The sequence below is a fragment of the Schistocerca americana genome, chromosome 7 (genome assembly GCF_021461395.2).
Source record: "Schistocerca americana isolate TAMUIC-IGC-003095 chromosome 7, iqSchAmer2.1, whole genome shotgun sequence".
NCBI classification, from domain to species: domain Eukaryota; kingdom Metazoa; phylum Arthropoda; class Insecta; order Orthoptera; family Acrididae; genus Schistocerca; species Schistocerca americana.
The window spans coordinates 424,243,986-424,270,521 of NC_060125.1; the positions used below are offsets into that span (position 1 = coordinate 424,243,986).

At 42.1% G+C, this 26,536-nt stretch overlaps 1 protein-coding gene across 1 annotated transcript in view; it reads left to right on the forward strand.

Moving 5' to 3' along the window:
- Nucleotides 1–26,536, forward strand: part of LOC124622978 (bumetanide-sensitive sodium-(potassium)-chloride cotransporter-like) — a 591,187-nt gene that overhangs the window by 383,627 nt on the left and 181,024 nt on the right. Inside the window, exons 3-4 of the mRNA XM_047148767.1 lie at nt 14,495–14,570; nt 20,006–20,101. Coding sequence (XP_047004723.1) covers nt 14,495–14,570; nt 20,006–20,101 — 172 coding nt within the window. The remainder of the gene's footprint in view (nt 1–14,494; nt 14,571–20,005; nt 20,102–26,536) is intronic.

The following is a 26,536-nucleotide window of genomic DNA, read 5'->3' on the forward strand; positions in this document are numbered from 1 at the left end:
CCGCCGTCAGTGTCAGCCAGTTTGCCGTGGCATACGGAGCTCCATCGCAGTCTTTAACACTGGTAGCATGCCGCGACAGCGTGGACGTGAACCGTATGTGCAGTTGACGGACTTTGAGCGAGGGCGTATAGTGGGCATGCGGGGGGCCGGGTGGACGTACCGCCGAATTGCTCAACACGTGGGGCGTGAGGTCTCCACAGTACATCGATGTTGTCGCCAGTGGTCGGCGGAAGGTGCACGTGCCCGTCGACCTGGGACCGGACCGCTGCGACGCACGGGTGCACGCCAAGACCGTAGGATCCTACGCAGTGCCGTAGGGGACCGCACCGCCACTTCCCAGCAAATTAGGGACACTGTTGCTCCTGGGGTATCGGCGAGGATCATTCGCAACCGTCTCCATGAAGCTGGGCTACGGTCCCGCACACCGTTAGGCCGCTTCCGCTCACGCCCCAACATCGTGCAGCCCGCCTCCAGTGGTGTCGCGACAGGCGTGAATGGAGGGACGAATGGAGACGTGTCGTCTTCAGCGATGAGAGTCGCTTCTGCCTTGGTGCCAATGATGGTCGTATGCGTGTTTGGCGCCGTGCAGGTGAGCGCCACAATCAGGACTGCATACGACCGAGGCACACAGGGCCAACACCCGGCATCATGGTGTGGGGAGCGATCTCCTACACTGGCCGTACACCACTGGTGATCGTCGAGGGGACACTGAATAGTGCACGGTACATCCAAACCGTCATCGAACCCATCGTTCTACCATTCCTAGACCGGCAAGGGAACTTGCTGTTCCAACAGGACAATGCACGTCTGCATGTATCCCGTGCCACCCAACGTGCTCTAGAAGGTGTAAGTCAACTACCCTGGCCAGCAAGATCTCCGGATCTGTCCCCCATTGAGCATGTTTGGGACTGGATGAAGCGTCGTCTCACGCGGTCTGCACGTCCAGCACGAACGCTGGTCCAACTGAGGCGCCAGGTGGAAATGGCATGGCAAGCCGTTCCACAGGACTACATCCAGCATCTCTACGATCGTCTCCATGGGAGAATAGCAGCCTGCATTGCGAAAGATGGATATACACTGTACTAGTGCCGACATTGTGCATGCTCTGTTGCCTGTGTCTATGTGCCTGTGGTCCTGTCAGTGTGATCATGTGATGTATCTGACCCCAGGAATGTGTCAATAAAGTTTCCCCTTCCTAGGACAATGAATTCACGGTGTTCTTATTTCAATTTCCAGGAGTGTATTTGCAGACGTAGCTACGCAGAGACGACCCGTACGTCTTTGCTGATCGGCTGAGGTCATTAGTTGCTACTGTACTGGGTGGTTTAGTATCTTGGTTCAATCATGTAGCAGTAATAATAACTAATTTGGCAGAAGAATCTATCTTGATGTTCCATTTAGTCGATAGCTGATACATAGTTTCCAAGCTGAGGCCTTCTCGACACGTTCATGTACACAGAATAACGGCGTAAAGTAGGTGCATTTACAGCAAACGACGAGAGAATTCAAAAATTTCTTAGTGAGCAAAGATGAAGGAAATCGCGTAGCAGGCTGTTGATGACGAAAAACATCAATCTCCAGACTGCAGCTGATAACACAGGAACAGAAGTAGACAACAGCAACACGAAAGATAAACAGTTAAAGTCGATTTCAGATGTTGCCTTACTTCGGGAAATACAAGCTTCTTATCACCAATAAATTCAGCAACTCTAATTCACAAAAGAAGTGATCAGATACTTACCGGTATATACTATGCACATTTCTGTTCCAACGCCAGAAGTTATAACTAGTGCCGATCATATTTATTTCTAGGGTTGTATTTATGAAAGCCAATAATACACTGAAATCATAAACTATCGTTTAGGGCAGACTACCGTTATGATGTAAGTGTATTATGAAGCTATTATTAGTGACCCAAGAATCTTAAATCGTTGTTTACACCAGCTATGAGGACGTGTGCCATTTATAATTCTCATTTTGTGTTTTGTGCAATAATAAGCGTACATTTAAGTACAGTATTTCTACCAGATTATTTTTCTGTATGATATTTAAATGTCAGTAAGTTAGATTATTTTGCATTTTATATTCTTTCCTCATCAAATTCAGCAATCACATGCATAGTGTAAGCAGTTAAACGTATCTAGCCTAGAACTTATATGATATGTGATTTACGATTCGAAGTCTTATGAATATTCATACACAGAGTCAGTGAATATTCTCTTTCATACATCTTAAATTATGAACCATATGAACACTGTTTTTCCTGAGTTAATTGACAGTCCATTTACAGAGAATCAATTATTATTGTAAAAAAATGCCATTTATCTTTAATTCACCTACTGCATCTGTGCGTATCTGATTTTAATGTTTGCATCATCGGTAAGTAAGACTATTATGCTTTTTCAATAAAATATATAATAGTTTTCATAGACCCAGCATCAAACCTTACATATACCAGTAATGGTTTGTCTGCAGGAAGCAGATCTTTATTATTACTGGAGCTACCTGACTCCTCACCATCTATTAGCAAAATATTAAATATACCAATAATTACTTGTAGCTTCATTACAACAAACATTTTAGAAAAAGCTTCTCAAAAATTATTTTATGATTTGTGCATTTAAAAAGCCTTGTACACAGCCAATAAAATTTCAGTTGCAGGTATTGTATCATTTAAATGTTTTAATATGTGGCGGGTTAATCAATAAATACTCTATCATTTTTAGTGGAAATATCTCTGTGGAATAAAAGTTGTGCCTTTCCTCAGTCTGCAATAGTTGCTTAGATGTTCAGCAATTCTGTAGTACATTATCTTTCACAATATTTATGAAATTTGTTACTAGGGAAAGTAGTTAACACCGTCATTAATATATGTCTTAATTTTTTCTTATAGAGAAGTCTAATACAGTTAACGTTAATCTGTTGAGAGCGATATACTAAAGCGATAATAAGTATGTGAATAAGTATAATAATACAAAGCATAAGAATATCATCTCAGATGAGCAGATTTTTATCGTTCTGTCTGGAATCTCACTAACCTCGTCTGATTTTTTTTGAACAGAACTACTTATTTCCGAGATTTTTACACACAGTGGATTGGTGTTTATGTGAGCTAATTGTATTATCACTATTGTTGCGCTTTGTGAGGATGGCTGATGAAGCCAGATACCGCCGCTACAAGCGCGGTGATAGTGTGAGTTGAATAGCAGGGCAGAGGGGTCGTGGAGTCAGGTGGATGTCCGGCGGCAAATCATAACTGACATCTGCACATTTATTCCGATCGAAAGATAGTTGTAGAGTTGGCACAGTGCGGTCGGCTCCCCCGAGACGCAGGCTGGTATCAGTTGGGGGAAGATGGTCACTTCAGCAAGCGTCCTCATGTAATGGCCAGCCTATGGCCTAGACCTGTCGAGCAGGCGACAGCTAACTCTGAGTTACGTGATCAGCTCTTAGTCCAGTTAACGAAGGAAAAGTAGGGGATAACATTCACGTAGTAGCAAATTTTTCTACAGCAGTTCGACGGAGTGTCATGAACAACATATATTTTTAAATTCTTCATAATGAAGCTCTGATTACAATATGCCCATCATACACATTTATTTAGAAGTAAGCACCTTCTTAGGTATACAGTTAACAAAACAAATCAAACTAATTCTCTGCTTCCTAAACTAACAAGGCAAATAACGAATAACCAAATCAAAACCAAAATATAACTGTCAGTAATGGTTCCCTTAATCCATTCATACTGTGCTACACATAAACCACTGGCATCTCCAGCCCCATTACTCAGAAAAACCATCACACAGGAATTCCAAACTGCGTCAGGATGGACTGAAAGTACTATGACAGTTAGGCGGGAGGTGAGGAAACTTGACTTTCATGGTCGAGCTACACATCACGCTGGTGAATGCGAAACGACGCCTCGCTTGGTGTAAGGAGGTTGTGTGGAGTGACGAATCACGGTACACAATGTGGCGATCCTATGGCAGGTTGTAGGTATGGCGAATGCCAGGTGAACGTCATCTGCCAGCGTGTGTATTGCCAACAGTAAAATTCGGAGGCGGTGGTGTTATGGTGTGGTCATGTTTTTAATGGAGGGGCTTGCACCCCTTGTTTTGCGTGGCACTATCACAGAACAGGCCTACAATGGTGTTTTAAGCATCTTCTTGCTTCCCACTGTTGAGGAGCAATTAGGGGATGGCGGTTACATCTTTCAACACGATGGAGCACCTGTTCGTAATGCATGGCCTGTGACGGAGTGGTTACACGACAGTAACATCCCTGTAATGAACTGGCCTGCACAGTGCCCTGACCTGAATCCTTCAGAACATCTTTGGGATGTTTTGGAACGCCGACTTCGTGCCAGGCCTCACCGATGACCATCGATACCTCTCCTCAGTGCAGCACTCCGTGAAGAATGGGCTGTCATTCCCCAAGAAACCTTCCAGCACCTGATTGGAGGTATGCTTATGAGAGTGGACGCTGTCATCAAGGCTAAGGATTGGCCAGAATCTTATTGAATTCCAGCATTACCGATGGAGGGCACCATGAACTTGTAAGTTATTTTCAGCCAGATGTCCGGATACTTCTGATCTCATAGTGCATATTCCCGAATGTAAATAAGATGTTCTACTCCCATCGTCTGCTACAATTACATCATTAATACACATAAAAATGGAACATCCCTATCTACTACTTCTCCTTCTGCTATCTCATTGCATGTGGAATCGTATGTGTGTTTGCTTAAGTTAATCTACTTTTCTCTTTTTCTTCCCACCCATCCTTCCATATGATAGAGTGCTGCCACCACAAGCAACAATGAATCTGATGCACCTATAAAAGGTCGAATAGGCCCAACATTCACAAAAGCCATACATGTCAATAATTACAGCTTAATATCTACTGGTGAGGTCATCTGCACATTCTAAAACCAACAACCTTGGTACCAGGTGACAGGCTTTTTCGTTTTACCCTTTGGAGTGCATGGGCTTGTCAGTATCACTCACTGACTTACACAATATGCTGGTAACTTAGCATTCCGTCGAACCACTCTTTCTTGACAGTCCACACTTCTTTCAATCTCTTCATGATTTTTGTACAAATTCACCTTTAAATCCCCAACTCTGGTTTGATTGCTTCAAAGGGCGAAGCGAATTTTTTACCATACACCCTTGTAATGTGACAGGGCCTATGTTCTCATGGGGCTTCGAATTATATGCTGCCACTACATATTGCTAGAAAATATCCCAATCGTTGTTATGGATTTTCATGAAATAGCTTGGTACCTTGCTTGTTGTCCGATGTACTTGTTCTGTCCTACCATTATCCTGTGGAAGTGATGGGTCTGTTTTCACCTTGCAAATAATTAGCAAGGGAGTCAGTATTTCATCAGTTCTGAATTACAGTTGGTGCCCTGATCCATGATTATCATCACTGGAACACCAAACCATAGCAACCAATTACTTACCAACACGTGCATGTCCACTTCATGATTAGGAACAGCTATTATTGTAACATAGTGAGAGAAATGATCTATAACAGAACATAGTGGTTCCCCACTGCATTCTGGCTAAAAAGCCCCAAAATACCTATTCTGATCATCTCAAAAAGCTTAGTAGCCACTGGCAACTTCTCCAGCGTCATACGCTGATGATTTAAATCTGCACACTATGCACAAGGCACACAACTGTTTACATACTGTTCTACATCTTTTTGACGTGTTCTCGATTAACAGAACTCAAATATTCTCAGGCCTTCGGTTCTACATCATCCATGACTGGATAACATGTGGTAATGCACTTCCTTTAATACTTATACGGCAGGCACTACCACGCAAGGCCCATGTCCTACATAATACCCCCTGTGAGTGGCGAACTGTGGACGCAATGTGAAAATCTTCATCAGCAGCCACTCTGCAAGGCTAGTCGAGTGTCTGCACCACACCAATTCTTCCACTATGCCCATCTGCCTTACCATGTTTCTTACCAGACTTATGAATTACTCTGAAGTTTAATTCACCAAATTTTAATGCTCATCATGTAAGCTTACTTGATGGATCCTTCAACTCAAACAACCATTTCAATGCTGCATGACCTGTAAGCACTATAAATGTTTCCAATATAAATAACTGTGGAAGTATGTGACACCATATATAAAACTCAGCATCTCCTTTTTGGGGGTAGAATAATTTCTTCAGCTTTCTTCAAGTGCCATGATGCATACGTAACTGGATGTTCCTCACTCAGCACTTCCTGACTTAAAACACAACCCACTGCATGGCTGCTAACATCAAATGATAAAATGGATTCCTTTACACAATCTTGGAAGATCAGCATAGTACTATTGTGAACAGTTTTTAAAATGTGGTTTCACACTCTGGTGTCCACTGTAGTTTCACACCCTTTTTTTAACAAGTGCATGAATGATTGTGCTATATCTGCAAATCTCATCATGAACTTCTTATAGTAATTAGTCAGTCCTAGAAACGACTACAATTCCTTATTAGTTTGAGGCATTGGAAATCTTCATACAGCATTAACTAACGCTGGGTCTGTTCTTTCCCTGTCTTGGCTAGTCATGTATCTCAAGTAATTCACTTCCTTCAGTGCAAAATGGCACTTCTCTGTACTCAGGGTCAAATGAGCAGTCTCTTAAAAGTGTCTTTCAACCAGTGCACATGTTTCTTCAAAATCTTTGCAGATATAATAATATCATCAAGATTCACTATATTCTGTATCGGTTTGAATCCTCTGAATACTCTATTCAATAACCACTTAAAGATGACTGGTGCAGTTTACAAACCAAACATCATTTGCTGTTAGTGGTAAAGACCCCAAGGAACTGTAAATGCCTGTTTTTTTTTTTGTTCTCTGCTGCAACTTTCAATCGATGATACCCACTTCTTACGTCTAATCATGGAAAAGTATCTACAGTGTCCACATTGTTCCTGGTTTCCAGATATCTGGCAGTGGATATGCGTCTGGAATTGTCCTTGCAATGATATATTTGTGATCGCAGCGAAATCAATATTTCCTCGACCCATCTGAAGATTTTTTTCAACACTGTGAGAATAGATGTACTCCATGATGTCATTGCACAATTGCTGGTTAACGAATTCTTCCATTACCAGTTGTAGATGATGGGGCAACCCATGTGTCTTACAGTAAACTGGTGACCAATTCTTTGTTGGAATACTGTGCTCCATCACCGGGTATTGTTGACAATGCCCCACAAGGATTAAATAGATCCTCGGATACCAATAGTAACATCTCTATTGCTACTTTTTCTGCACTGTCCAAATGTCACCCTTTTGCACATAATGCTGTCATACTGGCGACTTGCTCATGGGTAGTGTCCGAACGTGCCCTATCTCAATCATACTTTTCTGGAATATCTGAGTACTACTCGTTCGCCATCTACTTCCCATACATGTACAATACCCATGCGCACAAAACACCACGTTTTAAGTAATTCATCGTTTTCTTTTAGTGTTTCTGCCACACACAACATGTTTGCAAGTAGGTTTGTTCCTATGTTTACCTAAATTAGTTTCCCTGTATCTTGCGATGCTCTCTCACACGAATTAAGCCTGAACACCTTTGCATGGTGTTTAACCTGTTTTCCCTTCATGAGACTTGACCCTTGCAGCGGAGTGTCACCAACAACAGTCTCCTGCAGTTGGAACGATGTTTCCCCAGTTTCTACCAGGCTCTGCCCAAGGTCAACTTTATCATGGTGCTTATGCACGAAATCTAACCCTAGTATAACGCAGTACCCTTCATATACATAGGGCTTCCACACTTTCTCAGAACCGCTTTGCTCCAACCTGAAAATATAACATCGCTGACATAGCAACCATACATCATTATCTCCCACTCAACGTAACCTATAATGTGGGGGGGGGGGGGGGGGGAGGGTTTAAAAGTCTGTTCCCCATGAGACACAAACTCATCACACATACGTGAGCGTCTGTGTGTCATATAAGTCTATCTTCCCTATCGTCTACTACCCCAAGTCAAGCAACATTTCGGCGAATGGGGCCTCCCCTTTTGGTTTTACGGTTGATTATTTGTCTTTCGTCCTTTTGCACTATGCACCTTTTGAAGTCTCACTCCCAGTGCCCCACTTACCTACCTTTTTTACACTGTTGTTGGTGACATTCTCCTGAATGTCAACAACGACAGCACTTCGCGTTAGTAGAGAGTACCTTCTTTATCTCGGATTTCTATCACCGCATTTATTTCTTCCAGTGCCTTGATTATGCTAATAGGCCAGCCAGGTCCTTCGGAAATTCTTCCTTGCCGCCTCAGGTAGAAGTCCCCTTAAGAATGCCTATAATGCCCCACGTTAGGCATCATGCAGAATGATTCTGTTTGCTTCATCATTAGCCGTCAACTGATATACATCCTATGCACAAAGTTTCTCAACAGACTCATTCTGCTTTTCCGACTCCCGCATTGTTTGCAGTAGAGGCAGCATCTCTTCTGCCTTTTATAACGTTGTACTATGCCTTTCTTGAGTTCAAGGAATGTTTGAGCCTTTCTTAGGTCCTCTTGGTTCATAACATCTGTTTTCTCTTGTCCCACTGGGCTTAACTCAGTCACTTGTAACAGCTAGTCATCTCTCTAAAATCCCATCTTCCAGCTGTGAGGAGATAATCTATAAATTCCAGTATATACTTTCTTGTCTTGCCAAGAAAAAAGATTACCTAATCCAGTGGTAACTGAATCTTAGCTAGAAGCAGTCAAACAGGAAGAGGCCTTGTCCTTTACAGCATCCAATTGATTATGCAGTTCTGCACTATTCTCCTTCAAAGTATCTGACTGCTTACGCAGGTCTGCATTATCCGCTCTCAAATGAATTGCTGGTTCTATCGAAGATTTAATTGCTTCCTCAGTGATAAACGCGCCTGTTCTTGACCCCGGTATTATGCAACTTTTATCTAATAAACAAAACAACGGGGCAAACAAAAACAATGGGATGACATGAAGTCACTTAAATGTAACTCTACCATAACATTGCTTTCTATAACTCAATTTCTCCGTCTGAGTGACTGGTCATGTTTTCGCTTTACATGTTTCAAGATAAACTACATGTAGTAATTGAGTCATATTCCCTGGTCACAACAAGTTTCATTGCCCACATTAAACGGGCGCAGTTTGACATTCATCACATCCTAAATTTCTTCATACACCCTGAGATCATCGTCCGATTGTAATGTCACAGTCTGCACACACAAACCATAAACGGAAATCTTACAGAAAAATAACTGAATCTTCATTGCAAAAATAGCCAGAAACAGGTTTTCGATTCACCCCACTACAATGCCGATGCTGTACGTCGCACTTCATCTACATCTACATGGATACTCTGCAAATCACATTTAAGTACCTGGCAAAGGGTTCATCGAACCACCTTCACAATCCTCTATTATTCCAATTTCGTATAGCGCGTGGAAAGAATGAACACCTATATCTTTCCGTACGAGCTCTGATTTCCCTTACTTTATCGTGGTGATCGTTCCTTCCTACGTAGGTCGGTGTCAACAAAATATTTTCGCATTTGTAGGGGAAAGCTGGTGATTGGAATTTCGTGAGAAGATTCAGTCGCAACGAAAAAGCCTTCCTTTAATGATTTCCAGCCCAAATCCTGTATCATTTCTGTGGCACTCTCTCCCATATTTCCGGATAATACAAAACGTGCTGCCTTTCTTTGAACTTTTTCGATATACTCTGTCAGTCCTATCTGGTAAGGATCCCACACCGCCCAGCAGTATTCTAAAAGAGGACGGACAAGTGTAGGCAGTCTCCTTGGTAGGTCTGTTACATTTTCTAAGTGTTCTGCCAATAAAACGCAGCCTTTGGTTAGCCTTCCCCACAACATTTTCTGTGTAGTGGGGTACAGTCGAATAACCTACTTGCTATTGACTCGGTGGGATCAAGAACTATACGACTATAAACTGTGACTCAAAATGAAAATTTTGAGTTTTAAATGATTGATATACTCTGTAAAAGTTCAAACGCATAAACTATAACAACATCCCTAATAATAATAATATCCCTATTGGAAACAGCACTATTAACAGTTCAGAGGCGACTTCTACAGAAAGTTCCAAATAAAACTGTCTATCGTCCTGACTTCTAAATCACCATAAGTTAATTGCTCGCCTTAAAAGTGGAAAATAATCTCGCCACATACAACGCGGTTTCGTCAACATTACGAGTGACACAAAAACAATTACTTCCGTGAAATTTGAGCGATCCAGGATCGTGTACAGTCCTCGCGAGTTCACTTCGTACTTTTACCGAAAAAGCATTCGTCTGTCCAGCTTTGATGTCATCCGAGGCACAACGTACGTCGGCGTTTGACAGACGCAGATTGATATATCGGTGTTGGTGACGCTGCTTATTAAGAAAAAATAGCGCCGTTACCGGTTTCAAATTGACAGGTTCATCATCAGACGGCTGTTGAAGTTTAAGTTGCTCTTAGCTTAAGCTGCACAAGCGATGCTGGCTGATTTTCGTTGTGGCGAAACTTTCTTGAGTTTATGGTCCCCTACGTCAAATAATAACATAACATAGAGCATTATGTATTCAAATATTCCTACTCTATCAGTAGAAATCCAGCTAAACTGGCTAGAGAGCTACATAAAACGTTGTTACACTCTACCTTTTTTGAGTGGATCGCCAGGTAAAAGATAATCATTATAAAGTAAAATATATCAAGTTGTTTTGATTTACTCATCTCCTTCTCTTTAATAGTTGATCTACTGGCCCACTAATTGGTTATATCTGACAATTACTTAAAAATGAAATGGACACGTTTCTTTCAAAATATTAATCAAGGAGACAGAATATCACATCTAATTCCATTAATGGGGTTTCATCATGTTCCTCCAAAATTTCTTTAATGCTGGAGGATGGGGATGCAGTTAAGAAGCTGTGATTCTCTTTTGAACATACGTTACAAATAATTTATTGAACAATTTATTTTAGACATGGACTAAGCGTAGATAGCAAAAATTGCATTTAACAGTATAAAGCATTGGTATAGCCTCTGTTTCACACAAAAGTTAAAAGAAATTTATCAGTGCACTGAACTAACAAATGACAGCGTAGCTGGAATAACATAAAGGTACGTGAACTAGGAAACCAATCTTGCATTCATGCATACCGCAAGAAATTGAAAGAAACGCCCCATTACCACTATCAATGCCACTTTGAGCGCACAATGCCTACTCAGAAGAGAGATTCCTTAGCAGAGAGATGAAATACAACGTACTCTGAACAACACGTGGTCGCACATGGCACCATACATACAGAGCAAAAACCCCATTACAACTTTGTTAGCATCTACACAAATTTAGTGATGTGCACAAATGATTCACGAACACTGACCGCTTATGTACATTTTGGAACGTACTGAAATTGAGGAAGTTCCACAAACTGCGAAAATCCACTAAGAAGTGTGTTACACAATTCCAGAACCTTAAAAACAATTTGGCCACATAACTATTCATTCTATTACGCACATTGAGATCACTGATTAATAAGGGACTGCTACACACTTTACCGGGAACAAGCGTGCTTGAGAACACCCAGGCTTACACACTGAAAAAGCATCAGTTTACGAAAGAAAAACTGACTACAGAGTGTCTAGGTTAAACATATAATAACGTAAAATGTAATAACCTGAGTAATAACTGAGACGTTTATTGACAGTATGTGTCTATAAGTATGGTAACTCAACACTTTTTTTCAAAGGCCTAATACACCTCGATGTGCGAACTATTAGTGGCGCGACAGCCATCTAATCTGTATTCCACTTCCTTCCTAGTGTTTTGCAGCGTTGCAGGAGTAACATTTGCGACAGCTGCACGAAAGCGATGGCGCAGATCTGACAGATCACAAGCTGGTGTCTGGTACATTTGATTCTTGATGAACTCGCGCAGAAAAAAATCAAGCGACTTAATGTCTGGGTATCTACGGGGACCAAGCAACCAATGGCATTTCTCCCAATCCAGTGATCTAGAAACTCGTGATCCAAGAGCAACACTGTCGTTGAAAAATCACGTCACGAAGAAGTTGTGACACAGCATACAGTTCCATCATGTTTACGAACGTTGTTGCATTAACTGTAGGTTCCGAGAAGACGTATGGGACCATAACCCTGTCCTTCAACAATTTCCTCCATACATTTACTTTCGGAGAGCCAAGTTCGCACTCTATCATTAAGTAGGGAGTTAGCTCCACTTCTGCGCCTGTTGTGTATGTTTACTGTGCCAGACGTGTTGAATGTAGCCTCGTCCGAGAAACAGACGAAATCGAAAAATGCCTCGTTTTCATCCATTTTTGCCACAATTATTTATGCGGGTGCCTTCCATCGCGGCCTATCCTAAGGCTAGATTCGGTGATGAAGCTGCAGTTGTTTTATGGACGGCACTGTGCACTATCAAACTTGGTAACTATAACTGCCTACTTGATTGTTGGGTTGACTTACGAGGTCTCCACTGGAAGAACGCATGGATTAATTCAACAGTACCCTCTGGAAATGCGTGCTTGGCGTGGTCGAAAGCGAATGCGACAGCGAAAGCAAACTCCTAATTTCTCGAAGCCGCTTGTCCCATTTCTTGATTGTTACGTAAGTGGAAACATGGTCGCAGTCCATACGCACACCGAAAACGACGTTGTTCCAGTGTAATACACTTTAGCTCCGCGAGAGAAAGCACATAGAACACCATCTTTTCTGGAGTCCAAAGCAGAGCGCGCATTCGCATGCGGTATCAATTGTCGCAAGTAAACACAGAAAACACTTTCAGTTATCATACTTATAGAAGCAAACCGACAATAAATATCTCAACAACATCTCGAATTATTACATTTCGTTTTTTTATGTATTTAACCGGGACACGTTGTATAAATTTCGAATATAATACAGATAACACTCATGCACTTAAAGTGCATACATTTACTGAAAATAACAGGGAGTAGACACCTTCTACCACTGTCCACGTGGCAGTGTCACTGCACAAAGCCACCGAATTCCAAGTTCCGAAAACACGTGATTAACTTAAAATCCACACTCACACCTCTCGCAATTACATTTAATAAATTAATTCCACACTGCAAAACCTATCTAGGAATATAAAGTCTCTTTGTCTTAGTCCACACGTGGAGCCTAGCTCACTCACACACAAGGAATTCCCTACCAAAAACTAAAGGATAATGTTAAATCCCCCCACATAATTACTCTGCCAATAACTGGCATGTTTACCACTGATTACCAAGAGTACTGAAGTGGTAATGTTTATAATTCACACACTAAATAATTCAAATATCTCCATTGGAGGACTGCCTCACTGACGAGACAGCAGAGCACTGCGTATTCGCACAGGCCAAACTAGTATCCGCTTCATCTAAGCTTGTGGTGAGGATATCCACCAAAGATGCATACAATAGTTATCTGTCACCCAACTCTTTCTACCTGCTATGTACCTGTCCTGATGACCTAGCTAGACCTCTCTACCATTTTACTTACAATACAGCTATTGGCAAAACTACAGTAGTAGACAGCGGCTACTACCGGAAGAGTCACATTCACTGGTTTCAGCCACACACCATAGGTTAACTGATAGGACAAGGCTATGAGAATGACTCACGTGCATGATTACCAATAATACAATAAAGCAGAGAAGCGACACACTTCCTTCCGAGAAGATCGAAACTCAGAAAAACAACGGAGACAAAAAAATGAGCCGAAAGATAAATAAGCTGGATCTAATGGATCTCTCTCAATGTTTACTTTACTGTAATAGGATCTATCAGAAAATTAAAACAACGTGAACAACTTTCTATTATAAGAGTTTAGTTAATGTTGTGTTATTTAAACCGCTAATTCCCTTGTAGCACTGTTGGCTGCTTTTGAAGAAGTTCGTATTTCGCCGAATAGTAAGCAATATTCAACACTTTTCTGAGTTTTCAGATAGGGACAATGTACAGCACCATAAACACGTAAACATTTGGGCCACATGGATGTTTACGTACGAAGATCTGTAATGTGCAACTTGACAGAAATAAGGTATGCATTGATGAGACGCATACTGAGGCATGAAAGATTATTTATTTTGATAATAGAGGGAATTGCAGAGGTGAGTGTAAGTGCTGGAGTCAGTCAAATTATCGAATGCAGTAAGAAGCATGGAAAGGATCTAGGTTGTAAAAGTTATGCAGAGATGAAGTGACTTATGCAGGGTAGGCTACGATGGAGCTCTGCAAACCAGTTTCAGTGAAAACAACAACAACATTAAGAAGAGTTGTCCATTCTTACACTAAAGAATAGTTTCATGTCCAGTTATCGAGACTATCGTGGTTGTCTAAGCATTACATTTAATTTGTGAATAGGTCCTCACTGAGTATTAAATGAAGATAGATCGGCTTTGCTGTTTACCTAAGCACAGGAAAGTGCAGAAGTATATATTTATTTTTCATGTTTTCAGATGCGATGCCTGCTCAACATCTGGGGTGTAATGCTATTCCTGCGACTTTCTTGGGTCGTGGGACAGGCCGGCATAGGTGAGTCAAATTAATTATTCACAACTGTGGTGAAGTTTATTAACATACTTCACGTCAGCTAGTCTTCTTACAGTGCATCTTAGATAGCATTTTGCGGCAACCAAGTCTTCGCTATCTGAAACTGAGTCATGTTACAAGTTAAGCAATGCTACATTGAGGATTTGTCCCTTTGAACCCACGAAAACACACTATTAAAGAACCACTACATGTTTTTCCTAAGTCAGTTCAGCTGTTGACTGATTGTTCTAATTTCAACTTCTGTGCTGTATGGTAGCACGATTTTGCCACCGTTCATGAAAATTTTTGAAAATACGTAATTTATATTTACTTAGTATGGGATCGCATTTTAGGTGAGGTTATCGAATTATTAATCATTTATTGGTTGATATAGGGTAGCCTCATACTAACATTTCTGTAGAGTTGCTTGCTTGGAAAGCAATTTCGCAGTGGCTCTGACAGCAAGGTGAAGTCAATGGCGTCCACAGTCTTCCAAAGAGACATAGGCCAAGGGAGATAGCGCTGATGGTAGGGTAATTTTTATGGGTCTCAAAACAATAGTACAATAGGCGCATTTACTGCCTAGGCCCGCACCCTGTGCAGAAGCCAGCGAAATGGGCTGCTCGTGGTGATCCGTGTCGTTGCTAAAAATAGTTAGGGGCGAGGGAATTGCTGAAAGCATAAGATCGTATAGATGGTTCTTCTAAGCGTCGCCACCAGCCTTGTTAGCACAAAGGAATATACGGGGGACACCTGACACAGGCGTGGGCTAATGTAAACGAAAATTATGACGCAAGATGACAAGCTGTGTTCAACATAACAGGGCGGAGAAATGAGGCTGACTGGCTGAATTTGTAGCCGTAGGAGGACCTAGAGAAAGTTCTAGAACCTTTTCCTGAACTGAGTATGAGTCGAAAGCGGTTGGTCGGCAGCTTTAACACTCGTAGGATGGGAGCCATTCCGTTTGTAATGGGTATTACAACTGGCCGCATGGAGAGTGCTTGCAAAGGTAGCGAGGTTTTTCTCTAATCCGAAGCCGACTGGGCACAGCGATGTCGACAGGACACACTTCGCTTGAGAGCGTTTTGAGACATCGCTGGCACGGTGCCAGTGAACAGTCTCACTATTAGATTCCGTAAAGTGCTGATTTCGCCACTAGGAGCAGAAGCATTCGTTTCTGCATGAGCAGAGAATCGAATCTGTGCTTCTTGTGGAGACGGAGGCCAACCCTAGGAGTTTGCAACCGCTATTTCACTTCCTCTTTGTAGCCGGCTAAACAACCCACTTCGTCTGCACGACGGCCGTCAGTGCTGACCAGATCGGCGCAGCAGAAATGTTCTTCCCAGCAGTGAATTCGGTGATACGCACCACATCTCGTCAAATATGGAATATTTAATAGTAAATGTGTTAAGTTCAGTTTGCTGGACCTCTGAGATCTTTACTGGCAGTGCCATTTAGGGTAGAGGCTTTCTTAAATTCAGTTCTACTCAGTATTAACCACTTAGTATTTCCACCGAATAAAAAGGGGCGCGATTTCGAGTCAAGTCACAGATGTTTTACCGATCTTAAATTTCGATTAATGAGTATGAGTTACTGTTCTATGTCAATACCTGCTCAATTTGCATTTTTTAGCGTTGCTTTTTATAATAAATACTCTTACAATACCCAACTGTTCTACTTTCCCTAGGATCAGATTCCAAGTACCAGTCCTGATTTAGAGTAGAGTATTACCACAACTTGGGGACTTACAGGTTAATCCTGGTTCACTTTTAGGCGTGGGCGTTCCATTGCGAACGCAACACTGAAACCATCACTCCTACACATGCCGTATGTACAAATACACCTGGAGAAGCATTGGAGTGTTTACAGACGTTTATAAAGTCAGAGCTACCAACGAAACGGAATGTTCTTACACGGCAGAAAAATAATAGTGTCATTATGGACTAAAGTAACTTTGTTTCTAATTTTACTTCTAAATTCTCTGACTGTGAAAAGATCGTGGGAAGGTGCTTGTTGAGATGTTATTAGCGAGTTTCCGCACTGCTGCTGAGGTCTGTGTGGTGCCTGGTGGAAAAACCAAAGTCGTATGGCATAAAAAGCTGGGAGACACCGAAAGGCAGGTTCGGCCACCTAATTGGAAAGTTTTCCCTTATCCTCTACGACCACAGGCACCTTTCCTTTGTGAAGTATCGGAGTGGTGTGTGTAAGTGCGTCTGTTAAGTGTAGACAACTATAATTGTGTGCGTGGAGTGTAGTGATGTGTTCACGTTGGAGATGATAAGGGATGTTGTAAGACATATCACACAGCCTACTGCCCTAGAATAGCACCAAGATGGACGCCGAGTTTAACATCGCCATCCGATGAACGAATCACCGTGTACAGTGTCTCACGTTCACATTTCATGTTACGCTGCGGAGAGGTAGAAACTATTTCGTGGCGCTCAACATTCATATCGGCGGTGATCTGATTCACGATAGACAGTTGATTGCCCCTGTGGCTAAAAGGAAGCGGAATGGCGCGCGCCTTTCATCAGTGCGGGAGTGTCTTTTTTTTTGGGGGGGGGGGGGGGCGGTGGGGGATAATCAATCTTCTGACTTGTTTGATGCGGCCCGCCACGAAATCCTCTCCTGTATTAACCTCTTCATCTGAGAGTAGCACTTGCAACCAACGTCCTCAATCATTTGCTGCATGTATTCCAATATTTATCTTCCTCTACCGTTTTTGACCTCTACAGTTCTCTCTAGTACCACGGAAGTCATTCGCTGATGTCTTATCAGATGTACTATCATCCTGTCCCTTCTCCTTATCAGTGTTTTCCACATGTTCCTTTCCTATCCGATTCTCCGCAGAACCTCCTCATTCCTTACCTTAACAGTCCATCTAATTTTCAACATTCGTCTGCAACACCACATCTCAAATGCCTAGATTCTCTTCTGTTCTGGTTTTCCCACAGTCCTTGCTGTCTCCAAGCATACATTCTCAGAAATTTATTTCCCGGATTAAGGACTATGTTTGATAATAGTAGACTCCTCTTGACCAGGAATGCCCTTTTCACCAGTGCTAATCTGCTTTAGATGTCCTTCTTGCTCCGTTCATCATTGGTTATTTTGTTGCCTAGATAGCAGTATTCCTTCTCCTTCATGACCATCAATCCTGATGTTAAGTTTCTCTCTGTTCTCATTTCTGCTGCTTCTCATTACTTTCATCTTTCTTTGATTTACTCTCAACCCTTATTCTGTACTCATTAGACCATTCCATTCACCAGATCATGTAGGTCTCCTTCATTTTCACTCAGGACAGCAATGTCATCAGCTGATCATATTTAATCCAACTCCTAAACCTTTCTTTTATTTCCATCATTGCTTCTTCAATGTACAGATTGAACAGTAGGGCGAAAGACTACATCCCTGTCTTACATCCCTTTTTAATCCGAGCACTCCTATTATTCCCTCTTGGCTCTTGCGTATATTAATCGTCTCTCTCCATAGCTCACCCCTATTTTCCTCAGAATTCCGAACATCTTGCACCATTTTGCACTGTCGAACGCTTTTTCCAGGTCTACAAATCCTATGAACGTGTCTTGATTTTTCTCTAATCTTGATACCATTACCAACCATAACGTCAGAATTGCCTCTCTGGTGCCTTTACCTTTCTTAATCGTCATCTAACACATCCTCAATTTCCTTTTCCACTTTTCTGTATATTATTTTTGTCAGTAACTTGGATGCATGAGCTGTGAACCTGATTGTGCGATAGTTCTCGCACTTGTCAACTCTTGCAGTCTTCGAAATGGTGTGGATGATATTTTTCCGAAAGTCAGATACTATATCGCCAGACTCATACATTTTACACACCAACGTGAATAGTAACCTTTGTTGCCATTCTCCCAATAATTTAAGAAATTTTGATGGAATGTTATTTATTGCATCTGCCTTATTTGATCTTAAGTCCTTCAATGTTCTTTTAAAGGCTGAATCTAATACTGCATCCCCAATCTCTTCCCTGCTGACCCCTGTTTCTTCTTCCATCATATTAGACAAAACTTCCCCCTCACAGAGACCTTCAGTGTACTCTTTCCATCTATCCACTCTCTCCTCTGGATTTAGCAGTGGAATTCGCCTTGCGCTCTTAATTTTACCACCCTTGCTTTTAATTTCACTGAAGGATGTTTTGACGTTCCTATATGCTGAGTCAGCCCTTCCGACTATCATTTCTTTTTCGATTTCTTCACTTTTTTCATGCAGCCATTTCGTCTTGGCCTCCCTGCACTTCCTATTTATTTCGTTTCTCAGCGACTTCTATTTCTGTATTCCTGAATTTCCCTGAACGTTTTCGTACTTCCTTCTTTAATCGATCAACTGAAGTATTTCTTGTGTTACCCATGGTTCCTTCGCAATTACCTTCTTTGTATGTGTGTTTTCCTTTCCAACTTCTGTGATTAACCTTTTTAGAGATGTCCATTTGTCTTCAACTGTACTGCCTACTGAACAGCTTATGGGTGTAGGAATACTGTATTTGAGAAATTAAAGATCCACCCTACACACTGTTGGGCTAGGAAAACCCAGTTTCTCTGTAGTCGCCGTCTTGCACCGATTATGGTTTCACGTTCAAAAATCGTGATATGCTGCTATGTTCACTACACATGTCTGTCACACTTTGTTCAGATTCGGGGTCATACAAGGCACATCATCAAGTGGAACAGTCCTTTCCGTGACTTCTGACGACTGAACTTTTAACTCGGAAAAAAAATGCCAGCGTTAACACTAGCATATGAAATCCTACAAAACGATGCGTAATGTTATCATTTGTAGTACATTATGAACCGTAATTACTTGTTCATTGTTCAGTAACGATCAGCACGAAAAGCGACTTTTCAAATTGATAATGTGATTAGTATCCTGTTTCTCACTCCATACAAATTATTATTACTATTAGCCACAGGCTCATCAAGGATTATCACCTTTTAAAAGAGAAATAAGATCGGCTTTTTCACTTAAATGTGTTATGTTACTTGAAAAAAGAAAAGAAAGAAAACAATTACATCTTGAATCGATTTGTGGCTCAGGTTCAAAATTGTCAATATAATCAAGATGAGCGCAGAAGTACTGTCTATTAATTAAAAATTGTAAACAATGTTTACTTTTTAAATTCTGTAAAAAAGAATAACACATTAAAAGTAATTTAATCTTGAATAGTAAATACTCAAAGCCATGCATTTTTATTTTCGTCTGCCTAATTATTCGTGATAGTCCTTTATAGTCCTTTCTATTGTTACACTTCTTTTATTGCAGTGTTTTTTTATCTCTTACTTTTGTGTAGCACACTGTACTCCTTCCATACTGGAAAACTTACACCTCATGTGTATGAGACATCTCAATTAATTGACATCATGGATTGTTACATATATCATGTAGTCTGAGATGATTTTTTTTTCCAGGGGAAGGAGTTGGTGTGATAGTCGTAGCAAACTTTGTTACGTTATTAACCACAATATCAATGTCGGCGGTCTGTACCAATGGACAGATAAAAGGAGGTAAGCAAATCACAGTGACACGGACAACAAGCTGTAAATAAAACTCTGCGTTTGGTACTGTGCATGAATTATGAGTTTATTTTATATGCATGTCTTTGCTACCAGATGGTATAAAGGCCTGCTACGCAACTGGAAGCTTCTTCGGTTTGAAAGAAGTCTAAAAGCGCTATTTGTGTTACTGCCAAGATTTTGCAGTTGTTAGATCGGTTACTGCTGCTACGATGGCAGATTGTCAAGTTTAAGTGAGTTTGAATGTGGTGTTTTAGTCGGCGCACGGGAGTTGGAACACAGCATCTCCGAGGCTGCGTTGAAGTGGGGATTTTTCCGTACGACCATTTCTCGAATGTACCGTCAGTATCAGGAACCCGGTAAAACATCGAATCTCCGATATCGCTGTGTCCGGAAAAAGATCCTGCAAGAACTGGACCAATGACGACTGAAGAGAATCGTTCAACGTGACAGAAGCGCAACCCTTTAGCAAACTGCTGCAGATTTCAATTCTGGGCCATCAATGAGTGTCAGCGTGCGAACCATTCAACGAAACATTGGACAAACCTCGTGTCAAATTGTATCGTGGGGATGGATATGTACAGGTGTGGAGACAAGCTCATGAATCCACGGACCCTACATATCAGCAGGGAACTATTCAAGCTTGTGGACGATCTGTAACGGTGTGGGGCGTATGCAGTTGGTGTGATATGGGTCCCCCTGATACGTCTAGATACGACTCTGACAAGTGACACGTACGTAAGCAACCTGTGTGATCACCTGCATCCATTCATATCCAATATGCATTCCGTCGGACTTGCGCAATTCCAGCAGGACAATAAGACGCCCCAAGCGCCCAGAAATGCTACAGAGTGACTCCAGGAACACTCTTCTGAATTTAAACACTGCCGCCGCCCACCAAACTCCCCAGGACAATTACCGACCAAACTTTTGAAACTTTACAAGCACACGTCCCAAGGTGGTGATGAGCATATACGAGCAAAGTGAGAGATTAATAGAAATACGTAACAAGCTATTTGGAAGAGATCATGAGATTCGCGAAAATTTCAGGTGGACTATATTAGGATTAGACTAGGTACTAGACTGCAAAATATACTCTTTTTACCTCTCTACATGCCTCCTTTGTCCATTCCGAGGGAGATTGGTTTCACAGTCCCCTACATTGTCCTAAGCTCTGAAATCTTGCTAGTGTGGTTCTTGGGTATTACGAATGTATGGAGAGTTATTATCAACCGCACGCGTGGATTGTTAGAACTTTTAAAGTACGCAAATACCTGATAAACAGCATTTTCCCTTTAAAGTCTTCCCTAGAGCTACGCTGAGTACCTTCTTCAACCAACGATACAAACCCATAATAAATCGCAATACTTTTCCTTGCACTGATTTGATTTCCTCACTCGTTTGGACATGAAAAAACACATATATGAGCAACACTCAAGAATGCGATAAGGGATGTGTTTTAAGCCATAAAGAGAAAATACTCTGCTAGGATTATCCCAATATGCCCTCCGAAATAGTACTAATTATTAATCTTACAAAATCCTACAAGGGCTCATTGTCATACGAGATAGATGTCCACAGAGTCTTTCACGATGGCATGCATGATTAAATATACAGAATTCAGACAATTCGCACTGTCTCTGAGCTTTATGCTGAGCACATGTGCCGAAACAGGGAAAAGGAAATGAGAAGTCGGACTTGGTTGAACACTGCCGACCGGACGAACGCAAAATACAGTTTTAAAGTTTATAGTCTTAGCCCAGGCATGTTCATGTAAGAATTCCGTCATGTAGCAGGCGGTCGAGATTACAATAAATTGCAACAATTTTAACCCGAGATCAGGGATACACACTTGGTAAGACATAAGGCGGGCTGTGGATACGGGGCGGAAGCAATACGATTGCTTAAAGCTTGTGTGGAGGTGGGAGCGACATTTCAAACGTGGCGCCGGCTCCACGCGTCACCTAATGTCACTCAAAGCCCCCCCTCCCCTTCTTCCCAATCTTCCCAAAGGCCCAAGAGAAAAAAACACGCCATGGCGCGTATATCACAGTACGTGATACGGCAGGTCTTTAATTCAACCTTTAGCTACTTAGTTTTTATTTCAAAAATCGTGTGCAGTCACAGCCTCTGCAGCTTTGTGCTCTGATTGTCGCCCTGTTAATGAACGCCGGCCGGGGTGGCCGAGCGGTTCTAGGCGCTACAGTCCGGACCGCGCGACCGCTATGGTCGCAGGCTCGAATCCTGCCTTGGGCATGGATGTGTGTGATGTCCTTAGGTTAGTTAGGTGTAAGTAACTGATGACCTCAGAAGTTAAGTCTCATACTGCTCAGAGCCGTTTGAACCATTTTTTGTTAATGAACGGTATGAAAATGGCTGAGGCTGCTTTCTGTTCCGTGAAAATGGCTGAGGCTGCTTCCGTAGTGAAACACGCGTGTGGAATACACTTAAAAAGTGCCAAAAAATAGGCTGTTCTTAATGTTTTTCATAAATTTGCGGAGATAATCGGCTTTGAAGTTTTCCGAGCCATTGTATGTAATACAATTGATAAATTACCGCACATCGTACATATAGCGCAGTTGGTAGCGTTATGGAATGTTAACCACATACAATTAATCGTTCTTTGGTTTGAATCTCCCCTGCATCATTTTTTTCTAGTTCAATTTAAAGTACGTATAATTATAAAACTCATCATCATTTTTTTATCAGTAACGCAGCTCTTCTTGTTTCTAATTATATATTGGACGCGAAATTTCTGTTTTCATTTCAAATACAAATTGTTAATTAGCGATGTTTTATGAAAGATTGTTCATAAAAGTTGCTTAAATTAAGAAAACTTAACAATTTATTTTTTAAGATAAAAATGAAAAACCAAATCTTTATTTGGACTATGTCCATCGTTTTATACGACAGAGGTAGATAAGTATCGTAGAAACATGAAAAACAATCATTTTCACAGTATCGATTACGTCATACAAACGTTGCATTTTTATATTTCCTACTGTACCATTATAATATGAACCCAACAGACTTGATCTGGAGCCAAGTTGCGGGATTTGCCCCGAGAAGTAACAAGGCTGTTAAGATGCCAGGCGTGCTGGAACTAACGCACGCAGCTTTTTCACACGTCACTGCCGAACGCTGGCCGCATATACAAGGGCTCGTCATAAAAGAAGAAGAGAAAATGCGGCGCCTGGTTGGCGTCGTGGATTTTGTTGTTGATAGGTTCGTTATCAACGTAGCAGGTGACATTTCCAGAACTGAAATGTATTTCTCAGTTCGGATAAGGTTCAAGTGGTTCAAATGGCTCTGAGCACTATGGGACTTAACTGCTGAGGTCATCAGTCCCATAGAACTTAGAAATACTTAAACCTAACTAACCTAAGGACATCACACACATCCATGCCCGAGGCAGGATTCGAACCTGCGACCGTAGCCGTGGCGCAGTTCCAGACTGTAGCGCCTAGAACCGCTCGGCCACTCTGGCCGGCTCGGATAAGGAAGGAGCTACGAGATTACAAGACGACTGATTGTAATTAATACATTCAGTGGCTTCAGTATTCAACAGTACGGTGAAATCCCTGCAGTATGTTTTTGCATTACACACAGCTCGTTCAGAAAAATTACCCTATGTTTAAGTTAGAAATTTTCATCACTTTTGTTTGTAATTAGAGTACTATGACAGGTGAGAATGAGTGCATTTTATGCTTTCCGTCTGGACACCTCAGAATCGCGCCATATTGCTGGAGTTTCTCCGAATATTATTTCATTCTCTTTAAAAACTGAATGACATTCGAAGCTATATTGTTTCTTTGCCTGTCTCGTTTTACTTCTGACCTGCAACTGCTCACGTCATTTCATGTTAGTTGGACCGCACGCTGGCCAGCGCAGTCCAAGTTTAATGCGCCGGTAAAGCTGTTGTCCAGCATTATCGCTCAGTCTTGTGCGTGTAAACACAGCATAAACCGTGTCCTTATGATCGTACTGGACTGTACTGGTCACAGCTGGGCTTCGCTCCCCGTGAAACGAAATCCAATGAGATTCAAGCAAACGCGGAAGAATAAATGGCGTAATATTGACATCAGGTTTATTCTTAAGATCACCATGGTGCGACATGACAAGTTCATTGTAGGACCCGTATTTCTAGTGGGACCCGTCTTCCCCCCCCCCCCCCCCCCCCCCCCCCATCGACCGGGAGCTGCCAGAAACTTGATCTGTGCTGCCTGTGTTAGCATAGGGCTGGTGCCGCCAATGCCCAGCACATATGGAATTCCATTTTAATCTGCATCCATCGGCCAGAACATTATGACCACCTACCTAATAGCTGGTATGTCCACCTTTGTCACAGATAACAGTGGCAACGTGTCGTGGCATGGAAGCAATAAGGCCTTGGTAGGTCGCTGGAGGGAGTTGGCACTACATCTACACAAGTAAGTCACCTAATACTCATAAATTCCGGGGATGGTGGCCATAAACTCTGACGCCAAATTCAGTCGCATCCGGGAGGCAGAAAATCAACTGAAACTCGCCACTGTGTTCCTCGAACCACTCCATCACTCTCCTGGCCTTGCGAATGGCGCATTATCTTGTTGAAAAATGCCACTACTGTTGGGAGACGTGATAGTCGCGAAGGGGTATACATTGTTTACAAACAGTGTGCGATACTCTTTGGCCGTCATGGACCTTGCACGAGCTCCACTATATCCATGGAGGCTCACTTGAATGTTCTCTAGAGCATAATGGAGCCGCCGGCAGCTTATCTCCGTTTCGCAGTACACGTATCAAAGAGCTGTTCCCCTGGAAGACGATGGATTCGCGCCCTGTCATCGGCATGATTAAGAAGGTATCTGGATTCATCAGACCATGCAACGCTCTGGCACTGCACTAACATCCAGTGCCGATGGTCAGGTGCCCATTTCAGTCTAGTTGCCGATGTCGTGGTGCTAACAGTGGCACATGCGTGGGTCGTCGGCTGCGGAAACCCGTCGTTAGGAGTGTTCGGTGCACTGTGTGTTCAGACACACTTGGACTCTGCCCAGCACTAAAGTCAGTTCCGCCACAGTACGCCGCCTGTCCTCTTCTACCAATGTGCCCAGCCTACGACGTCCAATACCTGTAATGAGGGGTGTCTGCCCAGCCCCACGACTTCTGGACGTGGATTTACCTAGGTTTCACCATGTGTTGAAGACACTCGCCACAGCACTCCTGGGATATCCAGCACGTCCTGCAGTTTCCAAAATGCTCGTGCCGAGACTCCGGGACATCACAGTCTGCCCTCGGCCAAACTCAGGTAGACCTTCCCCATTCTAGACACGACAGCACGCTCACTGATACTACAAACACTGTGCGTGTGTCTGACTAGCAGTAATTCCTCGCCATGTGAAGCTGCTACGCCTGGACGGGTAATAGGATGGTGGTCATAATGTTCTGGCTGATTGTTATATTTTATACGTTGACGGTGATGTGGATATTCATCTTGACAGAACAGAACTGTAAGGGAAGTAGCCACGTTAATTTATTATTACTTTTATTGATGTTGTTCATGTTTTATACTAGTAACATTTAGAGATTTTTGTAAGATTATTCTTATGATGAAAGCTCGACCTTCGAAGCACGTAAATTTGAGAGTTTTTTACACTGTAAATAGGCGTTTGAGCCGATATTTTAACATTTATTCTCCAACTGTCGCAATAAAGGTCTCCAAAAATGTCCTCTACGCGTACAAGTGTGAAACAGTTTCAGCATTCTGACAAAACATGATGTAGGTCCTATAATGAAGGAGCTGGTTGACTGTGCCAATGAGTTGGCGAAGTAGATAAATGGAGTACCATTGAAAGAGAAAATATTTGTAATGTGTTGTCGAAGAAGCTATTTCTCCCTTAAAATCAACAAATTTAGGAGTTCAAAAGATGCGGAATATGTATTTGATTACAACCATAATTTAGATGATTTTGTAAGAATCGATTGAGTGCAATCTCGTAAAAAATGTGATCGAGACTCAGCTCTTCAGAACTATAGAACCATCATCGTATCCTCCCGCAGTATAGTTCAGCTATTAGAAACTAAAATATAAAACTGTGGCGTTAATTTCCTCGTTGAGAACATACGGCTCACAGAGGTTTAGTCCGAACTGACGTGTCGAGACGAATTGTGTTTTTTTCCCCACTCTCGGAATAAACGTAACTTAAAATCCACATGCCGTAATTCAGCAGCCTATACACGCTGTAAATTGTCTAAAAACTCACGAAAAAGGTTGTTTTCACGATTGACCCTTTCGTTTAAGAGATGGATACATCTAGATTCGTTAGCCGTTGTTACGCCGATGGTAGTGCGGTCTTCTAATTATCGGCGCAGCGATCATTGAACAGGCTTTGTTCAAAACTGAAGCTAATACTCGTATTTTGCAACTCTGCCTTTTAATTTTTG